The 17,916-nt window shown below is 40.4% G+C and overlaps 1 protein-coding gene across 17 annotated transcripts in view; it reads right to left on the bottom strand.

Moving 5' to 3' along the window:
• CLASP1 (cytoplasmic linker associated protein 1) overlaps positions 1-17,916 on the bottom strand; it is a 270,123-nt gene that overhangs the window by 33,532 nt on the left and 218,675 nt on the right. For 10 of the 17 annotated variants that reach the window (XM_081261195.1, XM_081261182.1, XM_081261194.1 and 7 more), the window contains 4 exons: positions 13,510-13,611; positions 9,769-9,912; positions 9,141-9,247; positions 154-304 (listed from right to left, as the gene is read on the bottom strand). In XM_081261195.1, the coding sequence (XP_081117321.1) occupies positions 154-304; positions 9,141-9,247; positions 9,769-9,912; positions 13,510-13,611 (504 nt within the window). The remainder of the gene's footprint in view (positions 1-153; positions 305-9,140; positions 9,248-9,768; positions 9,913-13,509; positions 13,612-17,916) is intronic. The other 7 variants (XM_081261196.1, XM_081261185.1, XM_081261186.1 and 4 more) reach the window with 1 other exon arrangement.

Consider the following 17,916-nt stretch of genomic DNA (forward strand, 5'->3'; position numbering starts at 1 on the left):
TTTGTAAATGTGTCTTGGGCCTCTAAAAATACTTATTCTAAGTACAGGATAAAAATAACGATGAAGCTCTGTAACCTTGGTGGTTGGGTTCAGAAGATTCAGTAACCATCAGTTAATCAATACTTAGTTCTCTGTTAGCCTGAAGATACTTACGATATCACAGTCCTTTTTGCCATCGCGCTTAATTGGCTCATTCAGATCTTCTTGGCTTCGGAAACTAAACTTTTCAATGGCTTCTGTAACTCCCCGCAGAGAACTATAGATTTCTTCAGAGTTCAGGTTCTCTGTGTCATAGTCCAGCATGCTAAAGAGCAAAAATGTTTTATTTCTTAAATGGAGGCACATGCATAAAACTGAGATATGGGCATAAATCACTTAGTAATTTACAGAACAAGATATAAACATGTTTCTCTGGGTGATTTGGAATGAAAAAGAGACATCTTTGGTTAGAGTACCATCACTGGACAACTGTACATCTTCCTTGTCAAATCTGACCCCCCACACATTACATAAGCACTCAAGAACCAGTGGGAAACAACGATAACCACAAGAATGCAAGAACTCAAAGAGTGACAACTGGTGACTGAATGCACGAGGTAATGAAAGTGGAAAAACAACTTTCTCATTTTGAAGATGGAAAAAACTAGTTTGGTTGTTACTGGTCTCAAATGTACAAACTTAATTAAGAGAACTGGCACCTGGAAATAAAATACTATTACAAACAAATTTCAAGAGGAGCAGAACAAATGACTTCACAAGACTGGGGTATGTTTGCCCGTCAGCAACCAACCCCGAAAACTAGGAAGATCCTACATGAAAAAACAAGAACAAAACTACCCTGTGGCTCAAAGTCAGATCCACCCTACTAGGCTCCTGAGAATCTAACTACCAGCTGTCCAACCCAGGAGCTTGCTGTGAACACTGCACTCTTCTAGATGCTTCTACATTGAGTTTTATAGTAAAGGTGGATCTTACAAAGATGTGCTACCTTCCTGGACAGACATATAAAAACACTCCGAAAAGCAAGATACACCTGTCCTTCAAGGAAAGCGATGTCAGTTGCTGTCCTTTGAGATGCTGAGTTAAAACATGACATGAAGCAAAAATGTGAAGTCTTTTGGTGTAATGCCATTTGTCAACGAGTGTCCTTAGATGTCAGAAAAGTACACTGAAACAGAGAGGACCCTGAGAACAAAACTCATTGCCATCTTAATTACAAAGACCAAAAACGGGGTATACTGATATAAAGAAAGCAAGCATTATTTAACAGTCAACTGAGAACAAGTCAGAAAAAAAATATAACCTAGTTTAAATGCCACTTGTTTCAGCAAAGTATTCAAGGAAAGATCAAATGAGTTAGTCTAAATTAACTTTCAGAAAGTCCTTAGCTATGTTGAGGACAGTTAGGGACATTCAGAGAATCCTTGGTGTGTGTTAGTAAGTATGGATAATTATTAAGAACTAAAGAAAAGTAACTTTCTGCTCTTCAAGAGAGAGATAATGAAGAAACTAGGCACCTACTGTTAGGAACCCTTCCTAAGAGCAACACAATCGACCCATGCAATCTTGTAATTGAAAAGCAATAACTTTTAGTAAGTCCCTACCTTTACCTAAAAACAGAAAAGAGAAGGTCTGGGCAGATGATGTGGAGAGGTACCACTGCGAGTAGCCAGCTCTTTGCTGGCTGGAGGGTGCAGCAATCCAAGTGTCTTCTAAGGCTGGCTTGGCTTCTGCAGAACATCTGAACTCCTTCCAGAAACGGAAGCTATGTGCCTAAGATGGCAAAACTGGCCCAGACAGGATCATTCTTTCTTGACAAATGAAAGAAAACACACACCCAGACTATATTTGAAGAGTTCACAAAAACACATGCCAACTCAAAGCCTTGCTCTGGTACCAAATGAATAAATGTGAACTTGAACATATCTGCAAGTGAAACTCCATGTACATTCTAACAAAAGGTAGAATAAGAACCTGAACAAAATTCAAGATATCAACCTCTTCTAAGTTCACAAGGTTGTCCCCAAGGCAGTATCTCTGGATATGCAGAAAGCACAACTAGGGAGCAGAGCCCCCTCCCAGCCCCCTTTCCTAGGAACGCTGCAATACCAGCTTACTTCCAGACAAAGGCATTTATACATCTGACCAGTACACTATTTCATATATAAAGACTGAGAATTATGACTCAAACAAAATATATATACAAGGTGTAAAAAAATGCCTTAAAATACTTTGTCACAATAATAAAAAATAATAGCATAGCCCATGCAAAAGTAAAAAACAAAACCAAAAAAACTGAAAGTGATGGATGGACAAGAGGCAGTCTGGCAGAATGTCAGTTTTTTACGGGATGTCACAATATTATTTTCCGTGTGTCGCTTCAGAGAATGTTGGCTTTCAGATAAATTCATGTCATGATTCTCAACCTGAACTTTCTTCAAACAGTTCATTTCAGTTTAATTGACTTTACCATTATAATAGCCTCTTTTGAAGATAAGAAAATAAAGGATTCTGCCAGTTAATGTTCCTCCTTCTCACTTTTAATGAACAAACCCACTTCAAACGGGACTCCTTCAGGATCACTAGATTGAGCTTTGAAGTATCTCCTTGGTATGAAGCTAAAATGGTGAGCTCCAGGTGAGAGACATACTGCTTTCCAACCAGGGAACAGTTACTTTCTCTGCTGTTCTATGCTTTGGCTTGACTTGCCTTTCCCAATCAATACTAGAAGCCCTCACTTCACAGGGAGGAAGGGTCTTCTCAGGAAGATTGTTGTCAGGGAGTGGGTTTGAAAGCACTTCTCAGGGACAGCAGGAGGGCCCAGAAGCCCACTGAGAAGAGACTCCATTGGCTGCCTGCACCGTGGTCTGCGTCAGGCCCTAGATGATCCCAGCACAAAGTCTTTAGGTCAAAGGCCAGGTCCTGATCATCTGTAAGCACTCTGATTAAACCCCAAAGTGTTTCCTCAGAGTTCTTTAGATTAGGAAGTTATTCTATCTGTTAATAGTCATTAACCTGAGGTCAGACCATGTTGAGGTCAGACCATGTTGTTACCCAATACTGCAGCTGAATACAGCTTTGGAATTGTCCTATCAGGAGTGGGGAGGAGTGCAGGGTCAAGTCTCCAAGAAGAAACAAGAAAGAGAGGAAGCTGCTTGCTGAGGCTTTCCTCTTTGTCATTTTGTAGATTAAGGATAATAGATATGGGGACTAAGTGATAAATCAGTGGGGTTTTGGCACAGAGCAAAAAGGTAGACACAGACTCCTTTTTAAAGTGTTATCCACTGGTGAGTTAGATCAATATACATTATTTTGTGTTTATGGGAAAGATGATGCTAGGAATGGGATGATTCTAGAGACAGCCCTGTTGGCTGGCTGGGGCTGAGGCTTAGCATGCAGGGCAATATATTGGAAGACTATCAGTAAACTTATCCAAACTACAAGACAAGGTTAACTTAAAAAAGTGACACATTTTGTTAATATTAAAGAGAGCAGTGTTCTCTGCTTGGCTTAAACTTGCACATCTAGAAACAGTCACCACAGGGTTCTCTGAACATTTTACAAGTTACTTTCAGACCTGTGAGAGCTTCAAAAGAAAGATGTGAAAGCATTCTGTTAACCTGTATACTCTGTTCAGTTTTGTTGTTCTGGGGACATAAGAGCAGGAATGCACATCTTCTGTGCAAAAGCTATCTGTGAAGCAATTCAAAACTTCAGACTGTTTTTGTTGTTGTTTGCTTTTTGAATCCTCATTCTATCACAGAGGGCACAAACTCTTCTTTGAAAGCACAGTGACAGCCAGACTGCCTGGTGCTCTGCTCATGTAATTACGGGCTTCTGGCATACGACTGTCTCATCTCTGCACCCAAGAGCCCCTAATCAGGCATCTGTAGTATTACACAGATCCTTCTTGGTCCTGCAGACCTATCACCTGCCTTAATACCTGAGAGAAGCACACTTCCTTCTTCTAGATGCCTAACACTGCCACAGTCAACCAGCATCAGGGAATGTCACTCAGCACTGACGATGGGCTTGCAAGATGACCAACAGCTTTCCTGCCGAGAAGGGGTCATTCTTTAGTGAGAAGCAACAGTGACACCATCTCTTGGGACTTCTGTCTGGATCTGTGTGCTCAAGAGTATCACCATGTGACACAGTAAGTGAGAAAGGAAGTCAGTCCATACAGTAACAGAAAGGCTGAAGGCCACCTGTGAGGTTCAAGGAAGCGCAGGTCTTGTGTGCTCCGGGGTGGAAAGCCTCTTATTCCTGAGAAACCTGCTAAGGAGACTGTTCCCACTCTCAACTACCTTTCCTGAGCTGCTTCTAGGGGCTGAGCAGTGCACTGGGCCAAAATACTCATGAGAGCAGACAGCGATGAATCTGGTCAGGTGATAAAAGGGTCACTGTCATTGTCGCAGAAACATGGCGCATACTAGTTCATGAGATTTGGCCCAGGTCACACACCTGCTCACACTTCTCACCAAGGCTCTACTCCTGCTAGGCTAAGCTGAGGCAGGAATCAAGGTGGAGGAGCTGAGAGGCCTTCCAAAACACCTGAGACGACCGTGGAAATGTAATAATATTGTGACACCTCAGACAAGTTTAACAGGTAGGGTGTTACCTGGGAGAGTAAGAGCGCCTGAGAGTCTTGTGGGAGGGAGCGGTGGGAATGGAGTTAGGCTGAGAAAAGGGAGGTGGGTGCTTCGATAACCCATCGGCACTCCAACCCCACAACCGACTGCAGTGATCAGAAGAGGAAAATCAGAGAGAGAAACACAGAAGGCACAGGGCAGGGGAGGGAAGACGCTACATTCTAAGTGCCTTACATGCTCCTCTTTCCTTGAAAAAAGTTCTATCAAACTTAGCTGGAACAAAATTAACACTTCACCATTCAGAGAAAAAGAACACATTTTGTTTTATACTTGGTCCTTAATAAGACTGCTTCATTCTCTTCTCTGCCAACCACAGGACGCATTTACCACCTAAAAGTCACATGAGATTCCAAGTGTGCCTGTGAGAGTTTGTGCATCTGTGAGTCTGACAATGCATGTGTGAACATGAAAGAGAGTGTGTGTACCTGCTGCTTGAGCTGGGAAGAGCATTATAAACACTTAACACACAAGAAAATATGGATGTTCAGTTTTGGACAACTCACCAGTTATTTAGAAAGAGGAATTATGGGGCCTCGGTTCAAATGGGACTAGAGTGAGCACACCAGGGAGACTTAGAAACCATGCTATTCGGACAGAGAGCAACCTGGTATGGGACAGAGTGCTCTGAGGCTGCAATCCAATCAGAGCTCAGAGATAGGCACTTTTTTTCTAAAAGAATGGCAGAACCTTGTTTGGGGCATTTAGCCTCAGCTGGCCAGTTTAGGAATCTGATTCGTCTGCTAGTATTACTTGATATGAGAACTAAAATTCTCACTAAAATACAGGTATTTGTCTTCACTTCCCAAATGTCACTAGCTGACTTAGGCTTGCGGAGACCACGATGGAAATGTCCAAGCTCGGATGCAATCTAAAGGGTGGAACGAGAGACCAGGAGGCAAGAGCTGAGCTGGCTGGGAAGTGGGATGAGAACGTGGGGTGAAGTTTATGGTATGAGGCAGGGCTTCTGTGGAGCAGTCCTGCCTTGGCCAACAGGGGAGTCCCAGAATGTGCTTTTGTTAAGGTTCTGAGCTTTTGTTAAGGTCCCTATTTTATAAGGAAAATACGGTGTGGAGATAAGAGGTCACTGTGGCATGGAGGGTCTGAAACCCTCCAAGTCACACAGCGGGTTGGGCACTAGAGAAATATGGTGACACCCTCAAGCTGGGGTTCTGCTGATGGATGAAGACCAAACAGATGTGCCCATCTGCAAGTACGGGGCAGAGGCTCCCTGATAACCCCTATTTTGATTCTATGGATGCTTTTGATTCTCTGACAGAAAAATGTAAAATCCACCTAAAATTACTTTCCATTGCCAGGGGACTCAGAGGTGATCCATGCAGTGCCTTTCTGCTCTGCAATATATTTGCCAAGAATGTGCAGCAGTCTGGAGCAAAACCCTCACCTGCTTTGTTTTCTCCATGGGAATGAACTTCAGATAATTTCTGAAGCTCTTTGCAACTCTGTTTTTCATTTGCCATAAAATCATACCACGTAAAATGAGCTTAAACATAAATGTATTTAATAATGAAAAACACAGTTCATAAATCTCACTAAATATCAACAACAATTAGTTGGTAACAGGTAGTTATTAAAGGGATGTTTTACAAAAGTTTAACCTGTTATCGATGGGCTGATAAAAATGACTTCCTTACCCTTGATGTTTTAAAACTCTATCAAATTAGATTTAGTCACCATTTTGGAAAGGTTCTTTATAATTACCATGATCCAAGCATAAAAATTTTACACCAAAAAACTGAAAACGACCAAAATTCCTAGTTCATTTTGACACTCAAAATTAGATTAAAAATAAATGATTGGTGATAATTTTCCCCTTAAGAATAAAAACCTAGGGCTGGGGTGGTGGTTCAGTGGTAGAGTGCTTAACTAGCATGTGTGAAGCACTGGTTTCTATTCTCAGCACCACATATAAATAAATAAAATAAAGGCCCATTGACAACTATATATGAATAAAAACATAACATGGTATGGCAGATTTTATTTCAAGAGCACTGCTCAGAAAAATTGCTGAGACTGTGTACTGCAGACCTTGTTTCTCGCCTCCTTAGAATATGGCAAATACCCATTCTCTTATTAGTGTAATAATTCACTTCTTTTCCTGTTAGACAGGTTGTAGCCTATTTGAGTTTTTCTTATTTCTTCTAGTGCCACAACAACATGAGGCATGTCCCCCACTGCAGGACACCCTCTGTTGTAAGAAAAATAATTTCTCCTATTGAGCTCAAGTTGACTACAGTCATTTGGCTATTTCAGCACTGAATTGTAGGCCATTTTTTTTTTTTTAAAGAAAAGAAGCTATGTAAATAATTCTCTAAAGAAGAATTTGTCCACAAGAAAATATGTAGGCCACATTTGGATTTTTAATACTGAATACAAATCTCTTAATTTCTCCCATTATTCTGTAATCCTAACAGTAATAATTAAGATGAGGCCAATTAAAGAGGAATGGTGAGCTGGAAAAGTAAACTAAAATTTTTAATGATTTGAAGATCCATGAAGACTATTTTCTAGCCAGTTCTTTGGGATTCCACTAACAGCCCTCATCAAAGTTTCACCTAGGCTACTAGTGTATGGAAAAATAAGATACTTAATTTGAGTTATACCTTGTGGCTTATTACCTGAAGAATGTGACACCCTAATAATGCAATAAGTAAAAGATATATGAAATGTATATTATGGAAGAACAGATTTTGCAATTAATGTTGTAGAAGTATAACATCTAGATGAAGGCAACAACTCAGAGAATGCAAATTTTCTACAAAATTATACTATCAGCACTGGATCCTAGTCATTTAAGACAAACCATATAATTTACATACAGATCTTAGCATTAAAAAAATAAAAAAATTTTAAAAAGCTGGTGGACTTGCATTCTCACCTGGGGAAAATCAGACATATGGTTCATTAGTTTCTGGCCTCAACTCTTAACAGCCTGCTTGGAATCCTGACAGCACAGACCAGACTTGGAGATTAGCACATCAGACTTCATTATACTTATAGAATGGGGACATTTGGAGGGATACACATAAGGCAGTAGAAATTATTGCATTTCACGAAGAGAAAAATGCAAATTTGATACACTCCAAAATATTTACAGGGTAACTGAGGAATTGAAGAGGTTAAGTGGTAAGGAAGGAGTTTGTGAGATGGGATCATTTAACAATATAATTTTAAAAATATAAATTTAAAAACAAAGAGGTAAAAACTTAAAGGGAAAATGGTAGTACCTCAGTTTCATTTTAAGATCCTGGTGCCAGTAATCCTCAGGACAAAAGCCTCTTGGTTCTTACTGTTAGTGAGCCCAAAGAGCTGGACTTCACAGTGTGTGTAAACATTGCTGGTCCAGAAAAATTCAGACCTCTGGGGCCAAGTTATGGGAGGGAGTCACTAAAGCCACTATACAGACTTCTAAAGGCTCTGGTGAAATGGAGAAGTATTATCTAAAGATGCCATGGCAAAGTGTTTTCTCTTTTGAAGTCACTGTCCCAGATTCTAAGGCCACTGTTGCATGGTCCCAACAGGAGTCTGAATATGCTGATCCAATTTTTCTTTCTTTCTTTTTGGGTAATGGGAACTGAACCCAGAAACTCTTTACCACTGAGCCACATCCCCCGCTCTTTTTAAAAAATAGTTGCTGAGGCTGTCCTCAAACTTGGGAATCCTCCTGCCTCAGCCTCCCAAGTCACTAGGATTATAGGTATGCACCACCATGCCTGGCCATGCTGATGCAATTTAATTCTCAGATTTTAAATCACAATCCTCCAGCCTGGCATTTAGTTTCAAACAGGAGAGCAACTATGCTTGGAATGGCCAAATGGTTGGAAAAAGTAGACCAAACTTAGTAAGGACTGATGATAGAGGGTCTCTCTGATTAAATAAACACCTTCAGGTTCTCCTATCACTTGAAGAACAGGTAATAAACTTCCTCATGGATTCTATGCAAACAGTATTAGATGAGCTTCTAGTTTTAAAATTTATAATTATAAGTGTTAAACAGGGTATGGTGGCACATGCCTGTCCTCTCAGTGACTTGGAGGCTGGGACAAGAGGACTGCAAGTTCAAAGACAGCCTCAGCAATTTTAGTGAGTCCCTGTCTCAAAAAAAGAAAAGGCTTGGCTCAGTGGGGTAGACAGCCCCCAGTCCATCTGCCCCGACACCCCCCTCCCCCCCGAAACAGGGAACTCAGAGGTGATCCATGCAGTGCCTTTCTGCTCAGCAATTTATTTGCCAAGAATGTGCAGCAGTCTGGAGTATTAGGGAACATTTAGAACTAGAAGAACATTTAGCACAAACTCCTCATTTTACCCCTTTGCCCAGGATCCCAGGTACAGGTGGAGCAAGGACTAAGAAACCATTGTCTTCCGAGTCAATACTCTTTTTTGACAATAAATTTAGTCTAAAAATCCAGAAACAGGCTGCACAGACATTGGGGTCCTTTTGTTTCTTCATTTTTGTGGAAGTGAGCTTACCTTGGTGATAGACCCCCATGGGAACAGTTGGTAGGTGAGGTCAGAGGGCTGGTCCTGCTGCTGGGGTGTCGGGAGGGCGTCCGGCCAATTGTATTGCTTGGAGATCCCTGGGGTGAAAGCAGAGTAAGCAAAAGTTATCCAAATTCTTTCTATAGAATACAACCCCCCTCTTCCCTTGGTTTTTAAACTCATGTGTAAATGTATAAAATCTGCCACAATAACTCCCTCTCCCAGAATCACAGGGCCCATTTTGAGTGCATATAAACCAAAACTGGATACAGCCATTCTTGGAGCTGAATGACTGAATCAGCTGTGCTAAAGTAACAGACATGACTGAGCATTTTGCCTCTTTTAGTGTTAAAAGGTAAGAGGGACTCAAAGAATGAGTAAATATGATCTAGTAAAAATTTAACTGATTAAACAAACTAAGAAAAAGGCTGTTATCAGTATCAGGTTCATTCATTCTCCAGGAATATGCTAGGATCCGACATGATCCCACCTTGAGGAATACCACAATCTACAAGCAGAGAGAATAAGGCAGCTGGCTCTCCTCTCAGTGTGAGTGCTAGATATGGGACACCCAAAGGTCATGATGGGCACTGGGGCATCAACTGCAGCCGGCACTCACCACACTCGTGTTACTGGAGTTCTTGAGGTGGTTATGCAGGAGTTTGGTGGCACCATCCTGGAATGTTTTGGGCAAGGCACCAAGTAACATGGTAAATTCCGGAGTGTTCAATTCAAACAGAGAGATGAGCACAATCTGTGCTGCCTAGAAGAAGAATCAGAGTTAATTTCCATCAAAATGTCAATTAGAGTTGTTTGGTTTGTTTTTGGTAACAGAGATTGAACCCAGGGGCACTTAATCACTGAGCCACATGCCCAGACTTTTTTTTTTTTTTAATTTTGAGACAGGGTCTTGTCAAGTTTGTAGACTCTAAGTTGCTGAAGCTGGTTTTGAACTTGCAATCATCTTGCCTCAGCCTCCTGAGCACTGGGATTACAGACCTACATCACTGTGTTTGACTATAAACTTGATAAACAGATAAATAAAACAATAAAAAAATTTTTTAAAGCTTAAGATTGCTCGCTCCCCTTCTAAGAAGTCAGACCTGAATAGGGCTCCCAGTGTAAACTAGAAAGAATAAATTTCTAGATAAGTGGCTGTTCGGTTATCCTAAGAAACTTCCTTCCTTCAACCCCATTTCTCTTGACTAAGCAATACTAAGCAATAGAGAGTTTAAATACATCTGAAAAACTGACTTTTATGCCTAGAAGCCAAGATGATTTTGGAAAGTAAACATGGGACATGGGGTGGTATTAAGTAAAAACATGCTCTTTTGCCTTCTGGAAAGTGTTTACTTTTCTTTATTAATTGAGACCACACATTGCAGGACTATTGCAGGACCTGCTGGCAGCATATGGGAAGCAATTAGCTGATAAAAGAGTACCAGTGAAATCAGGCTTTCCAGCAAGTGCTTTCTGCGGTACTGATTTAGTAGCAGGCAATATGAGTTAAAAAGCAATGCCTGAGCTGGGCATGGTGGCGCATAGCTGCAATCTCAACCACTCAGGAGGCTGAGGCAGGAAGACCACAAGTAAGAGACTAGCATTAACAATTTAGCAAGAGCCTGTCTCAAAATTAAGAAGACTAGAAAATGTAACTCAGTGCTGAAGCATCCCTGGGTTCAATCCCTAGTATACCCCCCTCCCCCCCAAAAAAGGAATTAATTAATTTACAAGGGTCTTGGTTTACAAAAGCTAAGCCAAAAGAAAATTTTGGTAAATACCCGATTGGCATTTATGATTTCTAAGAGTCGAGAGGAAGGAAAAAAATTATGAAAAACTGTTATTGTGGATACAATAACTTTTTTATTCATTTTTAATTAAGAGCATAAAGTCTTTTTAAGACTAATTTTTAGAACTGCAGTCATTATTTGAAATACTTTTTCCCATGACAGGAAATATTTTATAAAAATGTGCTTGCTGAGAATTCTCTGGGAAAAAGAAATAAAAAAAAAATACCTCAATGCTTTTACAATGTTAAAATTAATTCTAGGTCCAGTTAGGACAAGATTACTTTTGTGGCTGGAGAAAGAAAAAACAAATTCAAAGACCCAAATTAAAAAGTATCAGTAGACTAATAGAATAAAAAATTACTTTTTCAGCATTTCAAAAGCATTCATTAAAGCAAAGCATTGGGCAAAAAGCACACTATCTTTCCCCTTGATCTCCAAAGATAGTCAGTAATAGCCTTTCCACCCGAGTTAAATCACAAGTGACAAGTGTACTTTTGTGATACAGGCAAAAAACAATATTACTGGTTGTACTAAAATATACTTTTCTGCATTTCCTTACTAATATATTTGCATCATTACATGAAGAAATCTATTTCACAACCAATTTAATGTACTGTTAACATGATTTGTACCTTTGTATAACAGAACAAATTTCAAATATCATGCAAAGTAACCTGTGTATTTAAAACACTTCATTAGATGTTAGGGAAAAAAACATGCAGGAAAAACTACACTGCAAGGAGAAAGAATGAAAGGACTGGAATTTTAGCAGGAAAAAACATCCACATTGACAATTTATTAAAAAAGGACAGGCATTTAGATTTTGAGGACTGAAAATGGCATTTGCAAACTATAAAATGTACCAATGAATTCTTAATATATATTTATGTGAAATGTGCCATTGTCTTTAAGAGACCACATTTCTTCCCAAAATTATAGGTTATCTAATGCCACTAACTTGATGTTTTTCATGAAGCAAATTGTAAAATATGAAGGATCTTTCAGGAATAGGAGGACTGCAAAACAGCAGGTCTAAAAATTATGTAAATTCATGGCTACCTACTATGAGCAACAATTATCTCTGTGGGTAAAGAAAGTGCACAACGGCCAAGCACTCAACGGCTTTAAGCAACTTAGTGAGAACCCTGACTCAAAAAATTAATAAGAAGAAAAAATAAGAAGAAGAAAAAAAGGGGGGGGGCCGCTGGGGATGTGGCTCAGTGATAAGGTGGTAAGTGGTAAGGGTCTCTGGGTTAAATAAAAATTTAAAAAAAGAAAGTGCACAACAGACTTTTCACTTCTGACCCCTACCCAGTCTGTTTTCAATAATTCAATGTTGAGTTTTAATAAGAAATCAAATAAAAACAGGGAATTCTGAAACTATACCTAGTTAGACAGATGTGCTTGTGTGTGTGTCTTAGATGTATAGATGAATAAGGCTCATTTTTCAAAATGTAAATGCAAACGATTTTATATAATTTTTAAAAGTCATTGGTTTATGGTGCTTTCTAGGTAAAATCTTTTCCTAATGAGATCCAAACTCCAGAAATGGCAAGTATCATTTAAGTATGTTCTTTAAAAAATATATTTTAAGTTGAAGCTGTACAAAGAATAAGACTTTTTGGTCATAAAATATTTTATCTATGCCCCTCTGAGATAGTGAAAAGTCAAAATATTAGAACTGGGCAAGGAAGAAAAGTGGGTTCTACCTCTCATACCAACAATATGATTTTATTAAAAGAACAATTCAACATATGGAGCTCCTTAGAGAGATGCAACCACAGAACAGCCTGGGAAGTAGCTCACACTCAGCGCAGGTGCCAATGGTGGGATGCCCCATGTGCACCCTCTACTGCTGCCTCCACCTGAGGCTACATGCAAAAAGTTTCAGAGTGCAGCTGGCTTTTTCTAATGGACAACTCCGGGGTAACTTTAAGGATCAAATGGCAACTTTAGAGGAAATGATTCTCAGTCACACCCTTATAGTGGGATTTGGGGGCAGGATGGGATAAAAGGTTCTTCACATCTTAGTGATATGGTCTGAAGAGAACTCCTGGGCTGCCAACTGCCTTGAATGCTGTATACCTCACTGCAGGAAGAAATTCTTCCTAGCAGACAGGATGTAGATGAAGCTTTAGCAAATGCTTCAGTGTTGATATTAATTTGGGGAAACTTAAAATTTGGGAGAAAAAGCAAAGAGTTTTCTAATTTATTAAACATCTCTTTATTGCTGATTTCAGAGGTTGTTATTAAAATTGCTTCATAAATCACCAAATAGAAGGTATTTCAAAACCTTCAGACCTTCCTCATTTAGTATCTCTCCTTTTCACCATCCCACTGAACCATGGTGTGGTGGTGGTCTACAGTCAACACCACTGTTCTGCTGGAAAGGTGGTTAATCAGACAACATCCCAACACCAACAATGAGACAGGAGCACACACACGCTCACACAGTATTGTATTAATTTTTGGTTCTTCAAAATCTTTCTGGTAACTGGTATTAATAATCTAATAAACAACACAAACAATGAAGTATGCTGTTTGGAATTAGTACGCGGTTTCCGGTCTACCTGTTTACAATTTTCTTCCAAGTTTCCTTCTCCAGGCCCAGAACAGGTGGATGCTGACCTAGTGGGGAAATCCTCCCCTACTCGACTACGCTGAAGCGGGGACTGGCAAACAGGAAAGTGGGAGGGGAGGGGATCAGAGAGAGGCAGAGAGTGCTTAACCAAGCCGGCTGTAGGCTGGAAAAGCAATCTGGCTTCTCACATGAAATCACCGAGGCACATAAAATCAAAAGTTGGGAATAATAAGAATCTGAGACCCTCAATCATTTACTAGGTTCTTTATTCAATGATTCCAAACCTTCCTGGAAGCAGGAATACTCTCGTTTCATATGATGAGGTGGAAATTCAGAGGTCAAAATAAGGCTTGAGAGCAGTAATTAAGTGGAAACTGAAATCTGATGATCAAACCCTTAGCTTTTTTGATCAGGCTCTGCTGCCTGAGAGTGTTTTGTTTTGTTTTGTTTTTTTTAAGTCATTTAGAAATTTCAACTTTAAGGCCATTTGTATACTTTTTCTGTTCTAGCCAACAGCATCTTTATGCTTCCTAGGTTTCTTTGCCATTTCTCCATTTCCTGAATTTTTCAAGTCAACACGTGGGGGCTAGGACTTACCAAATAATTATGGAAGAATAGGGTCAACCCACTGAAAGAGACACTAAAGCCTTGGTAGGCAATGTGAGGATGGTGCTCATGTATACATCTACGCAATCCTCTCCCCTGTGTGGACTGTGGCAGAGAGATTTTGTGGATATAATGAGGCCCCTAATTGGTTGACTCTGAGTTAAATCAAAGGGGAGAGTAACCTGGATGGGTCTGATCTGATCAGGTGAGTCCTGACAAGGCTGGAGAGATTCTCCTACTGGCTTTTAAATTTTTTCCTTAACTATGAAGATGAGTTTTGCTGAACAACAAATTCATGGTTGACGGTTTTTCTTTCAGCACTTTGAATGTTATCCTACTGCCTTCTGTCCCCCAGGGTTTTAGATGAGGAATCATTTGTTAATCTTACTGAGAATGCCCAAGGCATCTCTGGTTTCTACCTTCTACTTTCAGTTCCATCTGAAGTTCCTAGGGGTGAATTCTTTCCTTTCTCCCTCTCCTTTAATTCTTACTCAGAGTTGGAACTGCTTAAGTACAAAGGTTAAAGTTTTTATCAAACTCGGGAAGTTTCTGGACATGATGTCTTCAAATATTCTCCTGCTGATTAGGAAGTAGCACATGTCCTGGTGGGCAGCATGCCAAAGCTGTGAATGGCCCCTGTGTGAAAGCAAGAAAGCAGGCTCCTCAGTCCTACACCTGTGAGAAACTGCACTCTGTCAAGAACAGAGCCTCAGATGAGATGGAAGCCCCCGAGAGCAGCTGTGTTTCAGCTTGGTGAAAGTCTAAGCAGAGGACCCAGAGAACACACGCCAGACTGCTGACCTACAGAAACTGAGAGGTCATAAATGTATGTGGTCTCCAGTGGCTAGGTTTTATGGTAAGTTGTTAGGCAACAGAAAACGAATGTAGAAGCCAAAAGAAGAGACTATGGCTTTTCAAGTATAGCTTCAAAATGTCGTTTGAAATGAGATCATTTCCCTGTGGGTGTTTGTATTAGTTTATTGAATATTATTTTACTAGATGCCTACTGTGTTAGGCAGCTTTGCATCACTATGACAAAACACTGAGATAAACAATTTATAACAAGGAAAGGTTTGTTCTGGCTCCCAGTTTCAGAGGTTGCCGTCCACGGTTGGTTACTTGCCTGCTTGCTTTGGGCCTGTAGTGGCACAGTTCATCATGGTGAGAGAACATGGCAGAGGTAGCCTGTTCACCTCATGGTGGGCCAGAAGCAGAGAAAGAAAGGAAGTGACCAGGGTCCCAATATCTGCTTCAAGGACAACCCCTGATTACCTGACTTCCTCCCACAAGGTCCCACCTAAAGGTTCTACCACCTCTCAATAGTGCCATAGGCTGTGAACCAAGGGGGTCTATGGGGACATTCCAGATCCAAACTATAACTCTATGGGTACTATACTGGTGATCAGCATGGAGGGTGACCAAGACAGTCTCCAGTGTTCAACTTCCTCAGAATTCTCTGCTTAGACACGTTGGTCTACTCTCTGCTCCCAGACAAACCTCATCTTTTCAACTTCGACACTGCCCTTCTCCAAAGCTCACCACTTAGGAAAATCTCCTCCATACTTTATGATGAAAGATGAATCCTGTTCTCTAAGAAGCTTTCCCTAATCAATGCAACACGCATTGAGTTGACAACAGACAGAAAACCAAGCAGGCTAAAGGAAGACTTGAAGGGTCCCAACCACTAGACTGGGCTCACAGACAACAAAGGGAATTAGGGAAGGCTCTAGGGAATAGTGAGGCCGGGCCTACTCCTGAAGATACTGAAGAACTAGGCTGAGCAGAATAGAATTTGTAGTAATCAGGTCAAGACTACTTCGGCAGTCTGTATGTCTTGAAGTTCAATTCCAGGGCAATGGTCTAAAATAATGGGTCTCAGCTCTGCATTAAAAATCAAGATGGCAAGGACACTAATCAAAAAATTTTTAAAAGCCCTAGGTACAGATTCTACACTACATCAATAAAATCAGATTGCCTAGGAGTGGAGACCAGAAATCTAGGGTGATTTTAATTTGCAGCCAGAACTGAGAACTACTGATCTAAAATTTCTCAAATTTCTCTTAAGGGGCTGAGGAGGCTGTAGCTCAGTGGTAATGTGCTTGCCTTGCATGTGTGAGGCACTGGGTTCGATCCTCAGCACCACATAAAGATACTGTGTGTTCACCTACAATTAAATAAATATTTTAAATTTTTTTTTCCTCTTAAGATCAAGACTACTGTACCTGAACCAGAAACTAGCTTTAAGCTAGATCTAAAGGGAAGGAAGTAGCCCTCACAATGGGATGAGGGAGAAGCAAGAATGCAGTGGAAACAGCACACCAAGGGAGACAAGGCTTTGTGAAATAACAGCAGATAATGCAAAATAACTGAAAATAAACTGTAGATTATTCAAACAGTAAATAACCAGGTGATCACTTGCAATAAATCTAATTTTCTAGTCATATCTGACCTGTGTTAGCATTAGAATAAGCTGCAATTCTAGAGCCCCAGGCTAAATAATTCAAGAAAGGAAGTTCCTACAATGTCCTGATTAAAGAACAATAAATCCTAGTTTAGATTTTCTAATGTGCATTTCCATGGCAAGCAGACATTAGGTTCATACTTGGTTACTTGCAAACAGGCCCTAACAACAGCAAAATGCAAATCTAAAACACATTTAGGCCCATGTAGGAAATACTTACAAGGAAGATTTGCCTCTAAAGCACATCCTCACACTGACACAGACAGCTGTGGTTTGAGTAGCTTTCAAGGGTCCACAGTAATTGAAGGTTTGGTCCCTAGAGTGGCACTACTAAGAGGTGGTTTACCTTTAAAACGTGGGGCCTAGGATTGGGGTTGTAGCTCAGTAATAGCTTGCCTAACACGTGTGAGGCACTGGGTTCGATTCTCAGCACCGCATATAAAGAAAGATCCACTGACAACAAAAAATATGGAGTGGGGGGGAGGAGGGGGAGGAGGGGGTGGAGGGGGAGGAGGGGGGGAGGAGGGGGGGAGGAGGGGGGGAGGAGGAGCCCAGTGGGAGATCCTTAGGTTACTGGGGGCATGCTCTTCAAAGGGACTGTGGGTCTCTAGTCTCCGTCCTCCTGTTTTGTGAGATATGTTCTTCCGTGTGCCTCAGCCACGCTGTGATGCATCCAAAAAGGGGGCCTCATAGGGCCAGCATCATGCCCTGAATCTCTGAAACTGTAAGCTGAATAAACCTCTTCTTCTTCATAAATATCCTGTTACATATTTTATTATAGGGATGAAAAGTGGACTAACATGCATACAGATGTGTCATAACTAAAGAGAGAAAGCTAGCAACTGTTTTTGGAGATTATAGGGATTGGAACCAAGGGCTTGAGCTAGGTAAGCACTCTTCCACTGGGCCACCTCCTTGAATTTTATTTAAGCTTTTTGTTTTTAATCCTGTGATTTTTAAAATTACAACAGAAATATCTGTTCTGACTTTTAAAGCAAATAAAATCATCCAGCCACCCAACTAGTTTATTAAATGTTGTCAATGAAAAAAAAATTTTGATAAATGTTAAGATATTTTACAACAGGATCACGAATGAAAAATATTAGCTGATATTAGATAATAATTTGAATGAGTGCTTTAAAAAGATTTTCCCTTGTTCCTTTGACAATGAGCAAGCTAGTTTATTGCTAAGTAACAGACAGTGAGAATTAAATGGACCATGATCCTTCTAAAGAAATCTCTTAGATAATTCTTTGGTTCTTCTCTTTGAACTCCATCAGAGAGTTCAGTGTCTATTTGCATTAGGAAATGCACCAATCATGCTGAACA

This window comes from Spermophilus citellus (genome assembly GCF_964194105.1).
Source record: "Spermophilus citellus genome assembly, chromosome: 11".
NCBI lineage: Eukaryota > Metazoa > Chordata > Mammalia > Rodentia > Sciuridae > Spermophilus > Spermophilus citellus.